At 37.2% G+C, this 17544-nt stretch overlaps 1 protein-coding gene across 7 annotated transcripts in view; it reads right to left on the bottom strand.

Annotated features, from left to right (window-relative positions):
* Positions 1 to 1308: 1308 nt before the first annotated feature.
* Positions 1309 to 17544, bottom strand: part of GAB1 (GRB2 associated binding protein 1) — a 206960-nt gene continuing 190724 nt past the window's right edge. For 5 of the 7 annotated variants that reach the window (XM_069105437.1, XM_069105439.1, XM_069105443.1 and 2 more), the window contains exons 7-11: positions 16996 to 17085; positions 14277 to 14370; positions 12769 to 12892; positions 4273 to 4395; positions 1309 to 3582 (exon numbers count right to left, since the gene is read on the bottom strand). In XM_069105437.1, coding sequence (XP_068961538.1) covers positions 3424 to 3582; positions 4273 to 4395; positions 12769 to 12892; positions 14277 to 14370; positions 16996 to 17085 — 590 coding nt within the window. In that variant the 3' untranslated portion in view covers positions 1309 to 3423. The remainder of the gene's footprint in view (positions 3583 to 4272; positions 4396 to 12768; positions 12893 to 14276; positions 14371 to 16995; positions 17086 to 17544) is intronic. The other 2 variants (XM_069105438.1, XM_069105440.1) reach the window with 1 other exon arrangement.

Here is a 17544-nt window from a genome sequence, read left to right as displayed (position 1 = left end):
GAAGCAGGTGGGCATGTTCTACTTCAAGTCCCAGAAATATTACATAGCCATAAACCTTTAAGAATCAATGGAATAGGGGCAGGTTAGGTGACGCAGTTAATAGAGCACCGGCCCTGGAATCAGGAGGACCTGAGTTCAAATCCAGCCTCAGACATTTGACACACTTACTAGCTATGTGATCTTGGGCAAGCCACTTAACCCCAATTGCCTTGCTTTACCCCCTCCAAAAATTTTTTTTAAAAAGATTCAATGTAATACAAGGAGAGAAACCTGGTAACTTTCCACTGGTGGGAATAAAACTGATGTTATATTTTCAACTTTCTAACATCCACAAATATTAACATATTTCAAAAATCATTCTAACTTCATTTGTACAAGGGAAAAAATTTTTTAAAAAGGGCCAGGGGAAAGTATGATGGGGCAATGCACTGAAGTATTTATGCATCAAATTAAATTTGGTCTGTTATTACTTCTGTTGCATGTAGTTGTTTTTTTTTAATTAGAAGTCACAGGTGCCTATATATAACTACTTATGTAGCTCCGAGTATTTGTGTAGTATTCTCCATTCTGCCCACAGTTGTTCATGTGGTATTGATATATTTGTGTGTAAGTGTAATTGGCTAGAGTACAGACAAAAATATTACCACTGACAGCTTAAAAACTGTGGGTTCAAATAGCTTAAATCCTTTTAAAGTCAGGAGACTAAAAACTCTAAATTTTTAAAAAATGTAAATAAAGATTAAATTTTGAAACACTAGACACTTTCATGACATGTAGTAGTTGCTTAGAAAGCAAGACATTAACAAAATTATTTTTAATGCTTAAAATACATATTTAACATTTTATGTGGAAAAAAGACAGCTGAGATACCCAAAGCCAGCACAGTATTCTTGGGACTTCCACAATACCACTGATTGATTTAGTACCAGGCTCACTTTCCAGGAGAATTTCATGTGTTTTTCATTTAATATTGGCAAGAAAATTTTCAGTGGATGTTAATTTCCTACAGCAAACTGCCTTCCTAAAATATTTCAAGTACCAAGTGCTCACTCTGCATGATGGGAAAACACTCACAACTATGGCCTGCTGGGAGTGCTGCATTCTTAGGGGAAACAATGAATAATTTGACAGTTATGTGAAAAAGGAACTATCACATTTTTTCACCATAGCTTGAGATCCTAAACAATTAAAAAAACACCATATAGTTCCTATTTCTCAGTTACCTTTAACTTCTTGAAAATGTTTTTAAGATTTAAGTCACATATGCTAGGCAACACAATTTAACATTTTCACAGACCAACTAACATGTTTGGGTAGTTTAGGCACATTTCATAGCACTTAGCCTTTATTTTATGGTTCCATGGCAAAACAGTTGAACACAACACTCTTGAACAATCTGATTTATTTTTTAAAATCACCTTATAAAGTATGTCCCAGTTGTAGTTTTTTGTGTTTTTTTTTTTTCAAAAAAAGAAGCAAACATTGAAAGCATCAAAATGTTACTAGCTCTACAAGCCACCTTATTAGGATAATTTATATACTGTGGATTGAGAAAAAAATCCACAAAGATGATTAGGCACAGTAGTAAGGCCAACATGCTAGAAAATAGGACACAATGGTTTAATGAGGCAACAGTCAGAGGTCTGAAAATAAGAAGGGAGAGATGTTTTACAACAGCAGACCTGGTCTTATCCCTTCCTCCTTTTCCCTCCCTCCTCCATGTTAGTACATTTTATTTATATATATATATATATATATATATATATATATATATATATATCTGTTAGGTAAAGAATGGTAGTTTCTTCCTGATAGCTAAGTCATGTTTCTAAACCAATGCAGATTAATACAATATAGTCTTATTTTAATGCCATCACCTTGGTACTCATGGCACAGGACCAAGTTTAAGATAAGAGATAGTGTTATCCCAAAATTCTTCTGGTGCTCTCAAGAACAAACCTAGTTATGGGTGCCCAGAGCTGAATTTCCCCATTCTGGCAAGTCATGTTAGACTGAGGCTCCAAGTGTATCTGGAATTAGGGCAGTGAATAAAAATCACAGTACAAAAAACCTTTACATCCTCTACTGGAAAAAGCAACAGGTGTCACACATGGCAATTACTTACATAACAGCATCTGTTCTTTAAAATATATATATATTTATATGTATATATATATATATGAATATATGTATATATATGAATATATATATATATAAAATATCAATTGCATAGGGATTTAAATATAAGGCCAAGAAGAAGATTAAGTAAAATAAAAGTTCATAGAAAGGGCACTATGGTGTTAAAACATAGTTATTTCCATTCATAGAATAATAAATCTGTATTACTGTCTAATTAAAAAATCACAGTATGTTACTAGTACTAACATTGAATGTCAACTGTCCCATTAATTTCAAGTTGGAAACCAAATACCAGGACTTCTAGGCAAGACTGTCTGTCTAAACCTGATCAGTGTGATTAGCACAGCAGTGCTCTGTACGTACCTGATTACTTATATATTTTCTACCTTTTGTAAATAATGTAAAGATTGATACATGTTAATAAATGTGAATCACAACATTACTGCATGCCCTCAGTGGTTTGCAGGCTAACTTGATATTTAATTATTGAGTCTTTTAAAAGTGCAAGATCCTACCCTGCAGAATCTTCACCCAATGAACCCTAAACACTGTCATTAACAAAAACAAAAAACAATAGAAATTCCACTGCTAAACTAAATGTGTCTAAGGAATAATAATAGGTCCTAAATCCAGAATGGTTCATTATTATTAATTTATAGCATATGTGTTAGGAGGGCAAATGGTAAGCCCCTAATTATGCTTTTCATTAAATAAAAAAATGTAGCAAATTACTATTTACCACTTAAAGTTTCAGGTAGTCAATTAAGTTGTGAATCTACTTCTAATGCACTTTAAAATGGACAAGTAAAGTTTAGACACCGATTTCCACTCTATATGTAGCTTAATTAACCTAGACTTGTTATTTAGAATCGTGTGAGGAAAAATGAGAACTCCCAAAAGAACCGCGTTAAGGTACATCATTTGGGAATACCTGAACCCATATTTTAACTGAAAAAGTGCATAAATATAGTAATACTACAAATGTATTGACTGGAGAACAAATGTTTTTCTGGGAGCTAAACAACACTATTTTTCTATGTCATTTACATTTTATAATTTGTTCAGATACCACAAAGCACCATTTACGGTAATCAGTTGCTTGATTTTGTCTGAAATGTCCATTGACTTCAACTCCATTAATTTCAAGGATCTATCCAGAGCTGAACAGTCAAGTCCTCTTCAGTCAAACACTGCTATGGATGTGGCTCTGTACCATCAGTTACCAAGAATTATCTTGAGAATTCTGGTTTCTTCTGTTCTTGGAAGGCAACTGGAGAAGTATCTTCATTTGACACTCTTGGTTGGAGTTTCAGATTCTGTAGACTGTCTCCCATCAGTCCAAGCTTCTCGGGTACTCTTCAGTGCCAATGTCTTCTGTTGGTCAACCACAACATAGTCTACCCTCTCATCAGCTACACTGCTACCAGAGCCGCTGCTCTTTTGCTTTTAAAGGCAAAGAAAGAAAAAAATGAGAAAGAGAAAGAAAGAGAGGGAGAAACAAATGTACATTGAGACTAAGCAAAACAGGTCATCCAAAAGACAGCCTGCTTAAGAAACAAGAGACAAATTACTATATGAAGACCAGCCAACTAAATACATTATAGAAAAGCACTGATCCCAAACAATTTGTTCTGGGCCCTTCCCTATATTTATCAAAATTACATTCTCGCTCACTCTCTTGGATAACCCCCTTACTACTGGGTTATGAGAATTCAACTCCATCCAACAAAAATTTATTAGTTTTTACTACATGTACGGCACAATACCAAATTCTGGGGCTATAAAGCTAAAAACAAATATCCCTTATGCTGAAGGACTTGGACAGGAATGGAGAGAGAAGGGAAGAAAATAACGGCAGGAAAATCTACTTATTGTCATCCGCCTATATCAAACATTTATAATCTTTGTCAATTAATTAACAAGTATTTATTAAGCATACACTCTGTGACAGGCAGTGCATCAAAATAAAATATGAAATTTCTAATGAAAAAAAAAAATAGATGAACAAAAGCACCCACATTTAGCCTCTCTTATTCTTGTTGCCAACATGTCCTGTTCAGGTGAAACCTCTTTTTTCAGGTTTGCAAACTGCATTTAGTTTCTGTATTTCCCTAGTATATCAGTTTCATTTACCTTCCTTGGTGGTGTTGATTTCCCAGAGTCTAAATCTAGGTCTAGGTATTCCACCTGTTTGTCTCCTTTAGGCTTTACCATCGGACTACTTCCTCCATCCAGGCTATTGCTGCCAAACAAATTCTGAAATTGAAACAAAACAATCACATGAGAAATCAAGATATCTCAATTAGCCCTCTCCTAGTAGAGATGATCTAAACATCTATTCTAAAGAGAAAGAGATGAAACAACTGTCTTGATTTAGTAATCAAAATACATTTTAAAAATGTCTCATGGATGAAGCAGGATGTACTAAACTTAAAAAAATAAAAATAACAAAGCAATTTAATTAATATGTGCTTGTGACAATAACAGAGAGAATTTTAAAATTATTATCAAGCTGCAATCTGTGATGCCTCAACCTTTTTTTGGCTTTGTTTTTGGTCCATATCATCATTGTGGGAAATTCCCAGTGTGGAACTCTAACACCACCCCTTCCCACATTTCTATTCTCCTGTCAATGATAAAGATCAGCATCTTCTCTGCTACTTAATTTTTCTTTTGCTTTTTGGAGGTTAAGTGACTTGCCCAAGGTCACACAGCTAGTTTTTGGGTTAAGTGTCTGAGGCTGGATTTGAATTCAGGCCAGTGCTCTATTCACTGCACCACCTCGCTGACCCTTTTCTGTTACTTATTGTCCTGGTGCTGTCTGGGGCCACTCAGAAGTTAGTCTGCCTGTTGTCACACAGTTGGCATATGTCATAGGAAGACATCAAATATAATATTGGTCTTCTTGATACTATACTGTTTCCTCTCCTATCTCAACATTAATGTTACATTAAGTAATTTTAATGAGGGCATGCCCATCAACTGGGGAATGACTGAACAAGCTATGGTATATGATTGAAATGGAATACTGTTGTGCTATAAGAAATGAACTGATGCAAAGAGAGAACACTGGACAGAGTAACAGCAATATTGTATGATGAATGACTGTAACGGTAGTGGGAATCTGAAGATCTTCCTTGCCCCTTAATAAGCCCCTTAGGCTTACTTGAAGACCTTTCCTGCTTTGAAGATATACCCTGCCCTCAATAGGCTGAATGTAATCACATGGAAGCTGTAGTAGAAGGAATTTGCTGAAGGGTGGAACAGAGTCCACAGAAAGCTGGGAGTCAGAGAAGCTAGACTGGGAGGAGGAGAGGACACAGGCTTGTGAGTAAATGTTGGTTTAATCTCTTTGGACTCAATTTCCACACTTACAAAATGAGATGGTTATACAAGATGACCTCTGAAGCTTTTTATAGCTCTAAAACTCTTGACTTCAGAACACAGGCCTGCTAACTCCCAATCCAATGCTCTCATTTCTAGCACTCTGTCAGGCTATCTTATATTTAGCCTTTATGCTTGCAGATTACATTATGATAACAAAAATAAGAGAATTAGAATTTTAGGTAGTGAGTTTGTGCAAATGGCTATTTTCTCTATTTATTGTTTCTTTCTCTGCAAGAGAAGGAACATTTCTAGGAATTCTTCTCTTTCCGTAATATTGTATTCTTGCTCTTACTGCTTCACACAGTAGGGAAAAAAAAGCAATACTCCAAATGATCATTGAAATAACTTTTGTGAGCTTATTTGATGGAGAATACACTTAGATTCACAGCATCCCATGGTTGAAGAGGAACCCATTCAATTTAATTGGAAGTAAAAACAAAAGCATGTATAAGCACCTTCAATCCACAAGACACTACAAAAAGAACAAGTAATACAAGATGAAAAAGGACAAAGTGCTACCCTCAAAATCTTTTAGCTTAATATATAGTTCATTTAGTGAATTCCTCTGTTTTTAGTCTATTCTGTACCCAAACAACCATATGCATTTTTTAAACTCTTTAGTGGAATATATTTAATATTCTAAAAGGTATAGTTGATATATGTCTAATGACAACCTACTACAGTTGGAAAATTTTTATAAGTAATGTTATACTATGGGGAAAGCACTGGATTTAAGTTTAGAGGATTAAAATCCCAGCTCTACCTTTGGTAGTCATGTTAGCATCTTTGGGCCTCAGTTTCCATGTATATAAAATGAGGAAGTTGGGTTAAATGATCTTTAAGATCCTTTCTGTTTCAAATCTGTCATGCTAATCATTGTGACCAAAACTGATGTTGCTATAATGACAATCTATTTTTTCTTCTTATAATCTCAGAGCAACTTGCCTAAATTCCACATTATAATCCATAACACAAGAGTGGCCCAGTGCCACATATTTAGATTATAATGCCCATTTGTAGCCAGCAGCATGATGAGCTAAAGAGAGAATGGTAAATATTCCAGTTTTCCAAAATGACTTTTTTTTTTTTTTGCTTTTTGGAGGGGGGAAGGCAGAGCAGTTGGGATTAAGTGACTTGTGACTTTCTCAAGGTCAAATGGCTAGTAAGTGTGAAGTGTCTGAGGTCAGATTTGAACTCAGGTCCTCCTGACTCCAGAGCTGGTGCTCTATTCACTATGTCACCTAGCTACCCCCAGGCATTTTTAAACAATGCTTAAATATTGTATCTTTATGTACCTGTCCACTCATCAAGCATTTTTCTCTCCTGCCCTTAGATACCAGAGAAGGGAGTAATGTCTATGTAGAAATTATTTCATATATTCCAATTTTTCTCAGTTTGCAGATCCCCAAATCCCTGATTCACAACTTTTTCCTTTTATTCAAATACCCATCCTTGATTCAGCCCTTTCAATCTTTCCTTCTGAACACTCTCTTGAAATTGCTCTAGATCAGGCTGCTATAATTTCTCAGGTGGACTACTGTGATAACCTCTGATTTGTTCTCCCTGCCTCTGGTCTTTGACCTTTCCAATCTACCCTCCATTAAGCTATCAATCTGACATTCCCAAAGTCTGTATCTAGCCATGCCAGTTCCTATTTTGAAGCTTCACTGGACTAGAATAGAATAGAAACACTTCTGTTTGGCATGTCCAGCCCTTCACAATCTGCCTCCAATTTATTTTTTCTAGATTGATTTCATATTACTCTCCCCTCACATCCATTTAGGTTCCCACCAAATTGGTCTACTTGCTTCCCCAAACGTGACATTCTGTCTACTATTCTATACATTCTGTATAAAGGCTGAAATGTTCTGCCTTCTTATCTCGACCTCTTGCAATGTTTGTACCTGTTCACGACTCATATCAGGTATTCCCTCATACATGAGGCTCCTTCTGATTTCTTCCCCTAAATTCCTTCTAATTCCTGATGTTCTCCTTCATCCCCCAAAGTACTGTGCATGAATTTCTTTTCCCTTTTTTTTTGTGCTTTTTGGAGGGGGGAAGGTAGGGCAATTGGGATTAAGTGATTTGCCCAAGGTCACAAGGCTAATTTTGTGTTAAGTGTCTGAGGCTGCATTTGAACTTGCGACTCCAGAGCCAGTGCTCTATTCACTGCGCCACCTAGCCGCCCCTGTGCATGTATTTCTGTAGTCATATCCGTGAATGCACTATTTCCTTTCAGTAGAATATAAACTCATTGAGGGCAGGGACTACCATTTGGTCTTGGCATTGTCTAACTCTGTCACTGTTACTGACACATAGTGGACCCTTAAGAAACACTTTTTTTGGGGGGGAAGGCAAGACAATTGAGATTAAGTGACTTGCCCAAGGTCACACAGCTAGTAAGAAGAAACACATTTTTTAATAGAATTGAATTAATAGTTATTTATCTTCTCTTCTGTCTTTATGGAAGAAACATTTTCTGCAAGGTTTCAAAAAGTGGCCTAACTGATACCAAAGGGCCTTGTAAGACTTGATTTACCTGTTCTATGACTAAAACTCTTCCCATTAATACTCTATTGTCTTATGCCTATAAAGAGAAAATAGTTCATGTGTAAGTGGGCTGAGGCCTCAAGATTACATAAGTGCACAGAAATTTTCAGGGCTTAGAAAAAAAAAATGGAGCTGATTTTAAATATATAACACTCTTATGGGGCTGAAAAAATAAGTTAAAAATCGTATTGCTTTTTTAATAGATGGCTTTTAATTCCCCATGTCAACTCAAAGATACCTGTTTTGTATTAACTCATTTATATCTTGAAGTTTTAAAATGCAATGAATTTCTTATTCATTAAAAAAATAGTTTTATTGCTTGTTAGGCCCCAACTCAAAGTTTTCTCTGGTTTTGGGGAAATCTTGTAGACAGCTCAACCCATTTTCTATTACATTCATATCATTCAACAGACATTTTATTTGCCAATGGGTCTATTTTAGCATGGTGGCCTCAATGCTAATAATACTAACTTAGTATATGTCAGGCAATGGGCTAAGCACTATATAGTATTACCTAATCTGATCCTCAAAACAACCCTGGGAGGTAGGTACTATAATTATCCCCATTTTATAGATGAGGAAACTGAGGCAAACAGAGGTTAAGTGACTTGTGTAGGATCACACAGCTAGTAAGTGTTTGAGGCCAGATTTAAACTTGGGTCTTTTTTGTTTCCAGCCTTAATAGGCTCAGATCCTATGTGTTCTACAAATTGAATTATTAGGAAGAAAACAGAGTTACTAAAAAGGATCTGTTACATGTGGTCAACTAACCAAATAACAAAGGTTGCAAAAAGTCATAATTGCAGATTCATTCCCTTCCTCCCTTGTCACCCACCCTTACTGGGAAGATAAGCAGCTCAGTATAGGTTGTACATGTGTAGCTAATTCAAAACTTTAACATAGTAGGTATATCGTAAAAGACTGACTATATTTCCCTCCCTCCTATTCCACCTCCCACTTGTTCTATTCTCTACTTTGATCCCGTCCCTTTTCAAAAGTGGGTGCTTCCAACTTCTCTCCCCCCCAGCCTGACCTCCCTTCCATCATTCCCCCTCTAATCCCCTTCCCCACTACTCTCCTGGAGGGTGATATACCCTATTTAGTGTGTATTTCATTCCCTCCCCGAGCCAAATTCAATGAGAATAAGGTTGACCCATTCCCTTTTGCCTTCCTATTCTTCCCCTCCATTGTAACCATTTTCCCTCGGCTCTTCTTTATGAGATAGTTTACCCCATCCTGTCTCTCCCCATCTCCTCTCATTATATTCTTCTCTCACCTCTTAATTTCACCTTTTAAGTATCATCCCTTCCTCCTAAATTGGTCCTGTGCCCTCTATCTATGTATACCTGTAAACATATATACACACATTCACATATGTATTCATACGCCCATATACCCTCCTATACATACATACACACACATCTATTCCCTTCAACTATTTTCATACTGAGAAAAGTTTCATCAGTTACAATCATCGTTTTTCCATGTAGGAATGTTAATAGTTCAAATTTGCTAAGTTCCTTCTGATTTCTTTTCCCTGTTTACCTTCTCATGATTCTTTGCTTCTTGAATTTGAATGTCAAATTTTCTATTCAACTCTGGTTTTTTCATCAAGAATGCTTGATAGTGGGGCGGTTAGGTGGCACAGTGAATAGAGCGCCGGTCCTGGAGTCAGAAGGACCTGAGTGTGGATCCAGCCTCAGACACAGACACAGACACACACACACACACACACACACACACACTAGCCATGTGACCTTGGACAAGTTACTTAACCCCAACTGCCCTCCAAAAAAAGCAAAAACAACAACAACAACAAAAGCATGCTTGAAAGTCCTCTACTCCACTGAATGACCATATTTTCCCCTGGAACATGATACTCAGTTTTGCTGGATAGGTGACTCTTGGTTTTAATCCCAGCTCCTTTGACCTTCGGAATATCATATTCCAAGCCCTTCGATCCCTCAGTGTAGAAGCTGCCAAATCCTGGGTTATCCTGATTGTGTTTCCACAACATTCAAATTGTTTCTTCCTGGCTGCTTGTAATATTCTCTCTTTGATCTGGGAATTCTGGAACCTGGCTATCATATTCCTAGGAAGTTTTCTTTTTGGGATCTTTTTCAGGAGGTGATTGGTGGATTCTTTCAACCTCTATTTTGCCCTCTGGTTCTAAAACATCAGGGCAGTTTTCTGTGAGAACTTCTTGGAAGATGATTTCTAGGTTCTTACTTTGATCATGGCTTTCAGGTAGTGCAATAATTTTTAAATTATCTCTCCTGGATCTATTTTCCAGGTCAGTGGTTTTTCCCATGAGATATTTCACATTGCCTTCTATTCTTTCATTTGTTTGGATCTGTTTAACAGCATCTTGATTTCTCATAAAGTCATTAGCTTCCATTTGCTCCAATCTAATTCTGAAGCAATGATTCTCCTCATTGAGCTTTGAGATTCTTTTTCCATCTGGCAAATTTGGCTTTTTAAGGCATTCTTCTCATTGCCTTTTGAGCCTCTTTTGTCATTTGAGTTAGTCTATTTTTTAAGGTGTTATTTTCCTCAGTCAGGCTATTGACTCTCATTTTGTAATTTTCTTGCATCATTCTCATCTCTCTTCCCAATTTTTCCTCCACTTCTCTTATGTACTTTTTAAGGTCCTCTATGGCCTGTAACCAGCTCATATTTTCCTTTGAAGCTTTTGATGCAGGAGTTCTGATTTCACTGTCTTCCTCCTGTTCCATGCTTTGCTCCTTTTTGTCCCCAAAATAGGAGTCTAATGTTGGAATCTTCTGTCTGCTTTGTTTCCTTTGCCTGGTCATGTTGCCACTCAATTACTTGACTTTTGGGCTTTTTGCCACAGCAGGACTCTGCTACCAGACGGGAGCTTTGTACCAAATGCTGGGGTTTTCTCAGCTGCCAGAGGTATTAGTTGGGTGGCCTCTCTGAAGCCTCCACACACTCTGGCAAACTGGACACACACACCCCAGGACCTCCACCTTAGACTGCAATCCAGATCTAAGCAGGTTTTTAAAGCAAGAGCAATTACCCCACAGACTGGTGGCTTGATCCCCCTACACTCTACAGGCCAGGAGCTGAAGCTGCTATGTGGGGACAGCTGCATAGCCACTGCTCCTTAGCAGCTTTTCCCCCCGGGAGCAAAAGCCAACGCACTCCCAACTACTGGGTCCCAAAGTCCACAGTGTACTGATCTCTCACTGGCCTTAGCATCTATGTGTTGATAATTCTGGATCTCCACAGCTGCTGGTGATCTGGAGTCCCTCCAGCAGGTGGTTGGTCAGGCCCACCCTGGGGCTAAAACCTCAGTGTGGAGCTGGGCTCGGCTCCCAGAGCACCGCGCTAGCTGATTCTTGCCAGCCTGCCGGGCTGTCCTCAGCGGGAGGTTAGTTTCTCTGTGTCATTTTGTGGGTTCTGTAGCTCCAAAGTTTGTTCAGAGTCCCCTTTTACATGAATTGGTGAAGGTAGAAGCCAGAGACAGGGGGAGGACCTGCTTCTACTCTACCAATCTTGACTCTGCCCCCAGGAAATGCATATTTTAAAAACTAAAGATACCAGTAAAAACTTATTTTCATGCAATATCCTAATCTGGGAAGCTTTTATATTTCTTGCTGCTTCTATTCTGATGTCCTGCTATAATGTGACAGGGTATTCCACCAGTGAGTTTGCTTTAGACTCTATCTTGGAGGTGGAGGACAGTATCAGAAATACTTTGTTGAAACAGGGTCTCACCTGCTTATTCCACAGTAAGAGTTTGTAAGACTCCAGCCACATATTAAATTCCTTTTTTGAGGGGCAGGGGTCAGACCTGTGATTTCATCATCATAGAGAAGACTTGGTATGGAAACTTCCCCCAAGCAATGTACATCAGCAGTTTCTCTATAACTCCATAGGATGGAATATTTAGAGCCGGAGGAGAGTTTGGAGGTCATCTAGTCCAAACCCAAATTTTCAAAAGAGGAAACTGATGTACAGAGAAGCTGACTTGCCCAGGGTCACACAGGTAGTAAGAAATGAGCTTTGAATGTAGGTCCTCTGACTTCAAAGCTAGTATTCTTTCTATAGCACCATGTTGTCTTTAGTTTAAGAAGAATGAATTCAAGGGCAGAAATTGGATCTAATGATGAGATTTGGGGTGGTGAGTGGATTGGGCAGGGGGGAAGAGACACAGAGAAATTTACAAATCCAATATCTGATTGGCAAGAAAAAATGTAATGAAATCTCCATTCAAACCATCACCTTCACCTGATTGGTATATTAAATGTAGAGTTAGAGTGAAAATGAGGCCTGAAATTTATCTGAGGTTTGGCCATGCTATTGTATGACTACTTTGGAATTCAAAACAAAACAAAAAACCCCCAGAGATTAAGTGTAAAATATATAAATATATTTTGAACCCCAAATATATCTCGAGGAGAGGATATTACCTTGGTAAACCACTTACACTTCTTTCATTAACTTCAGTGAGAAAATATTCTTTTGATATAGTTTGTAACACTGAATTAATCATAAATGTCATCTATGATAGAGAGAATTTTAAGGAATTGCCTTTTTCCTTATACATAAAGAAAAGATGTAGGATTAGGTTTGCAGCCTGAGAGAAATGAGTCTTGCCTCCATCTGAATGAGTTCTAAGTAGCAGAGAGGTGAGAAGAGCTGCCTTTACATGCAGATTTTACTTACTGGGTCTTCGCTGGACAGATTTGGATTCATGGGCACATAATTCTCTTCACTGTCATGGGAGTCACTGCTTGAAGTTGTGCTATGAACTGAATCCGGTCTGGGAGACATGGGAAACCTGGAGGAGCTAATCACCAGGAATTATTTTTTGTAAGTAATATAAATTGAAATAAAATTGCTAAAAAAAAATAATAAAAATTGTAGGTAGAAACTTTAAACTTTTTTTGGTCCCTGTTTATATTCATCAGAGTTTTATTTATGATCTCACATATCACATAGTCTTTTATTCTTAGCTCACTGAAATGCATAATGAATCTCTGGAGTTTAAACTTTAAAAGGTCATCTTTCTTTTCATGCACAGAGTTATTTTGTGTGGGAACCAAATTATAGGCTCATCGGATTGCTGCTGGAAAGCTGGAAGGGACCTAAGAAAGTCACTCAGTCCAATTTCTCTTTAACAGATGAGGAAATTGAGGCCCAGAGGAGTTAAGTGACTTGCCCAGGGTCACATAACTACTAAGTCTCTGAGACAGTACTTGAACACAGGCCTTCCTTACTCCAAGCCTGAGTTCAGTGCTCCATCCATTATGTCATGCTACTTCTATTAATGAAAATTAATTGGGGCTGTCCATTTGAAGCCACATAAAAACAACTTCAGTAAAAAAATGGACATTTGAAAATCCCTTTTAAAAAATCCAGCTCATATTATGTGTGCCAACAGGATGTTTGGCTAGGAAAAAAGATGAGTTGGTCATGCACTGGGAGCAAAAGACAAACCAGTGAACTAGCTACATGCTCAATTGGGATTCACGAAAAGTCAAATGATCTAGAACAAGGATCCTTAACCTGGGATCCATGGATGGGGTCCATGGAAAAAATGACACCTTTATTTTGACAATCTTCTAACTAGGATTTAGCAATTCTTTACATTATGAATGTAGTCAACTAAACATTATTCAGAGAAAGGGTTCATAGGCTTCACCAGATGATCAAAGGAGACTATGATCCAAAAAAGGTTAAAAACACCTGATCTAGAAGAAGACCCCTTAACTTGTTAGAGGTTTCCTATATAGGGGATTTATGGGAGATATACAGGTTGTGCAGACATAGATGAACCACACCCCATCAATGGAGAAAATCCCAACATGGATGTGACCACAGATGTTTTAGAGTGGTGGAATATATGGAAAGTCCCTTTCAAAAACCTGAACCATATCATGTGTAGATGCACCTTCACCTACTTGTATATACTCACACATATACACACAATCAACAGGCAATTCCTTCCAGCACGCCTGCACACATATACAGAGAAATGAATATTCCACATACACAATCTCTGTGCAATGCTTTTCATTATTCCCACTTTTAAAGAAGAGATGCTTAGTTCTCCTCCCTCCTTCTCATTCCATACCCGTCTACTTGCTAGGCACTCCACAGCTTCTAAAAATTACTCATGATCACAAACAATGGTCATTATTCAAAGTAATGCAAATAAACCAAAGACTTACTCTCTAGCAAAACTCCTAGTAATAGGAGATCTCACAGGGGCTTGGAGTTCTTCCCATTCTGGCAATGGTTTGATTTCCAGTGGTGCTGGCTTTACTATATGAGAAAGACAGAGAGAGACAGACTCAAGGCACAGGATAATTTAAAACACATATGGTACTGTAATACTGATGTGTATGTGTATATGTCTACACATATACTTTTTTTTTTTAAAGAAAGAGTTGGAACAGACCTGAGAAGCTCACTGCCTGGTTTTATAGATGAGGAAAATGAGGCCCAGAGAAATAAGATAACTAAGATAACCCAACTAATAAGCAGTAGGCCTAAATTAGAACCCAAGTCTCCTGGTTCTTGGTCCTGGATTTATTTTACTAGATTACAATGCTTCTCAATTTAAATGTCTATTTAATTCATTAACATTTGAAAAAAAAAGATAATTGTGAATAAGCATATCATTTTTTATGCTTCTCAATAAAACTCTTCTTGATCAGTTGATGCTGAATGCTATTATAATAGGAAGGGTTTTTTCCCTTTCTCTTTTAATATGCATTTAAAAGCACATTCCTTCTTTCCTGAATTGAAAAACTACAATACTGGCTTATTTTTTATAGCACTTTAATGGCTTATAATGTACTTTCCTCACAACAGTGCTGTGAGGTAGGCACTATAAGCTTTATTATCCTCCTTTTACAGATGAGGAAACAGCCTCAGAGAGGGTGAGAAATGCAGAAATGCAGGAAAAAAGACTGGAATTCGGGTGTTCTGACCTCAAATCCCAGGTTTCTTTCTACTATAGAACAATGTATTCCAAACCCAACAGTAATCATACAGCTCTCTCCACTGTATTTTAAAAAGAAACAGGAATTAAAGTTTTAAAATATTACTTTAAAATAGAGGATCTTAACCTGGAGTTCATAAACCTGTTTTAAAAAAAAATTAACTGCTATTTCAATATAATTGGTTTCTGATATTTTGTATTTTTTTGTATTTATAAACAATATTCTGAGAAAGGATCCACAGGCTTTTCTAAAGTGTTAAAGGGGTTCACAACACTCACAAAAAGGTTAAGAATCTGTGTTTCAAATTTCATAATGAAATATAACATTTCACTATGAACTGTGTCTTAAAACATTTGATTTATGTCTAGTCTAAAAAAAATTAGTGATTCCACTTTAAAAAAGTTAAGTTGAAGATGTAAAAAATTAGTTGCCTATTTTTTGGCTAAAAATAGTCACCTTAAAACTAGTTTGCATTTTCTATTGGAAACAAGGTAAATTTGCCCACAGTTTTCCACTGCTGAATTATAATAAAGACAACAAATGACAACTGAAGATAGTTAGTTTGCTTTATGGTGGTACTGATTTCCTCAGTAAATCAAAACTCTAGGCAGTCTGAAAAGCCAATTGACACACATATGCACATGACAGCTTAAAGACTTAATTTGGACACTGTCTCCCTTAGATGATGAACTCTTTGAATTCCAAACAGGTATTGTCCCAGACACTGGCTATCACCAAAACCTTTTCTTAAAATTAAAAAATAAAAAAAAAGGTTACCCCCCACCCGACCCCATCAAATCATGGGCTTAGAAAACAGCTCAATTGATTCCAATCAGCTATTACTTTATTTTTCTTTTTTTTGCCTTTTGGAGGGCAATTGGGGTTAAGTAACTTGCCCAAGGTTACACGGCTAGTCTTTTTTGTGTGGGTGTTAAGTGTCTTGAGACTGGAACTGAACTCTGGTCCTCCTGACTCCGGGGCCAGCACTTTACTCACTGCGCAACCTAGCCACCCTCCAATCAGCTATTACTATAAATAATGCCATAGTACATAATGTGTTGTCATGTCAGATGCTCAAACAAGCTCCACAAGGCACATGACTGAGGGCACTGGGCAAGATGAGAAGAAATGAACTATGAATTGCTTCATTAAAATTTTTGAGATAATGGGATAATTTTGAAGATCGTTGTATATATAGTAACTAATTATGACGTCTGACCTTGCCTTGGCTGATATTCCCTTCAGGAATCATAATTCCTTGTTAAACCCCAGATATTTGTTACAGTTAAAGCTGAAAAATGAAGCCTGGTCATTTTTGCAAATACAAATCTCACTAACTCATGGAAGCTGGTTACATATATGGCATTCTTTAGAGTGTGGTAAATACCAGCAAAAGATACCATTTGCAACAATATAAATCATCCACAAGCTTGAGGACAAAAAAGTGACTGAGGAAACGAGAAGTAACACAAGCAGGGGGAAAACCCAATACCAAATATTTCCTTTTTTTTTTTGTTTTTGTTTTAAACATAAGCTTCTGGATTTTTTTTTTTTTTGTTTTTGTTTTAAAGACAACAGGGATCATAGATTTAGGCTGGTTGGGCCTCTAGAGGCCAATAAGTCCAATCCCCTCATTATCCAGATGAGGAGACTGAGGCAGACAGAAGTTAAGTGACTTGCCCAGGATCATGAATCTATTAAGTGTCAGGCTGTATTTGAATCAGGTCTTCCTAATTACAAGTAACCTATCCAATATATGAGGAGTTGGATTTCCTTTCAAAGGAAACTTTTATTCCCTCCCAAAGTTAAATGAAGACAGATAAGCTTCATTTGCAACAGCAGTAGTCATAAAGGCCTTACCCCCCATTTTTCCTTTAATGTAAAGAAAAAAATTTTTTTTAATCCCAAAGTCCCATACAACATGCGGTGCTAAAGTACATACCCTTTCGTCTTGTAGCAAAGTCACCTATGGTTTGTGAATCAGTTCGCTCTAAACCATGGGGTTTAGGTCTTAAAATTTTGGGACTTTGACCTAATTGGTAGAAAGAAGACTCTCTTAATATAATGTTCTTTTTTAGTGGGAAAGTTGGAATTCTGTAAATAAGCAACAGAACCCTGTGCAGAGAGGTTAATTCCCAAAGTAATAAATAAGCCCACAGAGAATCTTGCAATCCAGTCATGTCTCATGCTAGGGTAGAGGAAACCCCACAACTGAAGGGAGTAATAAGTTGCATGCAAAAATATACATAAGAAGCAAAGGATTATAAAAGATGAAGGCTTTTTCATAGACTGGTTAGGTAATTTTTAAGTATTTTATGGAAAAACCCAGCCCCTTCCATGTTAGGAGCTTGACTGCTAACATGACCAAAAGACCCATCACCCAAATAAAATTTTCAGAGCTAATGCAAACACATTTCATTGTCATCATTCCTTTGAAGTGTCATATCTTACACACACACACACACACACACACACACACACACACACACAC

This window comes from Petaurus breviceps, unplaced genomic scaffold, assembly GCF_028583685.1.
Source record: "Petaurus breviceps papuanus isolate PSGF00001 unplaced genomic scaffold, PetGlider_PUasm1.0 76, whole genome shotgun sequence".
Classification (NCBI taxonomy): Eukaryota; Metazoa; Chordata; class Mammalia; order Diprotodontia; family Petauridae; genus Petaurus; species Petaurus breviceps.
The sequence above is the reverse complement of the archived record's forward strand: the minus strand, read 5'-3'. Positions and strand labels throughout refer to the sequence as shown.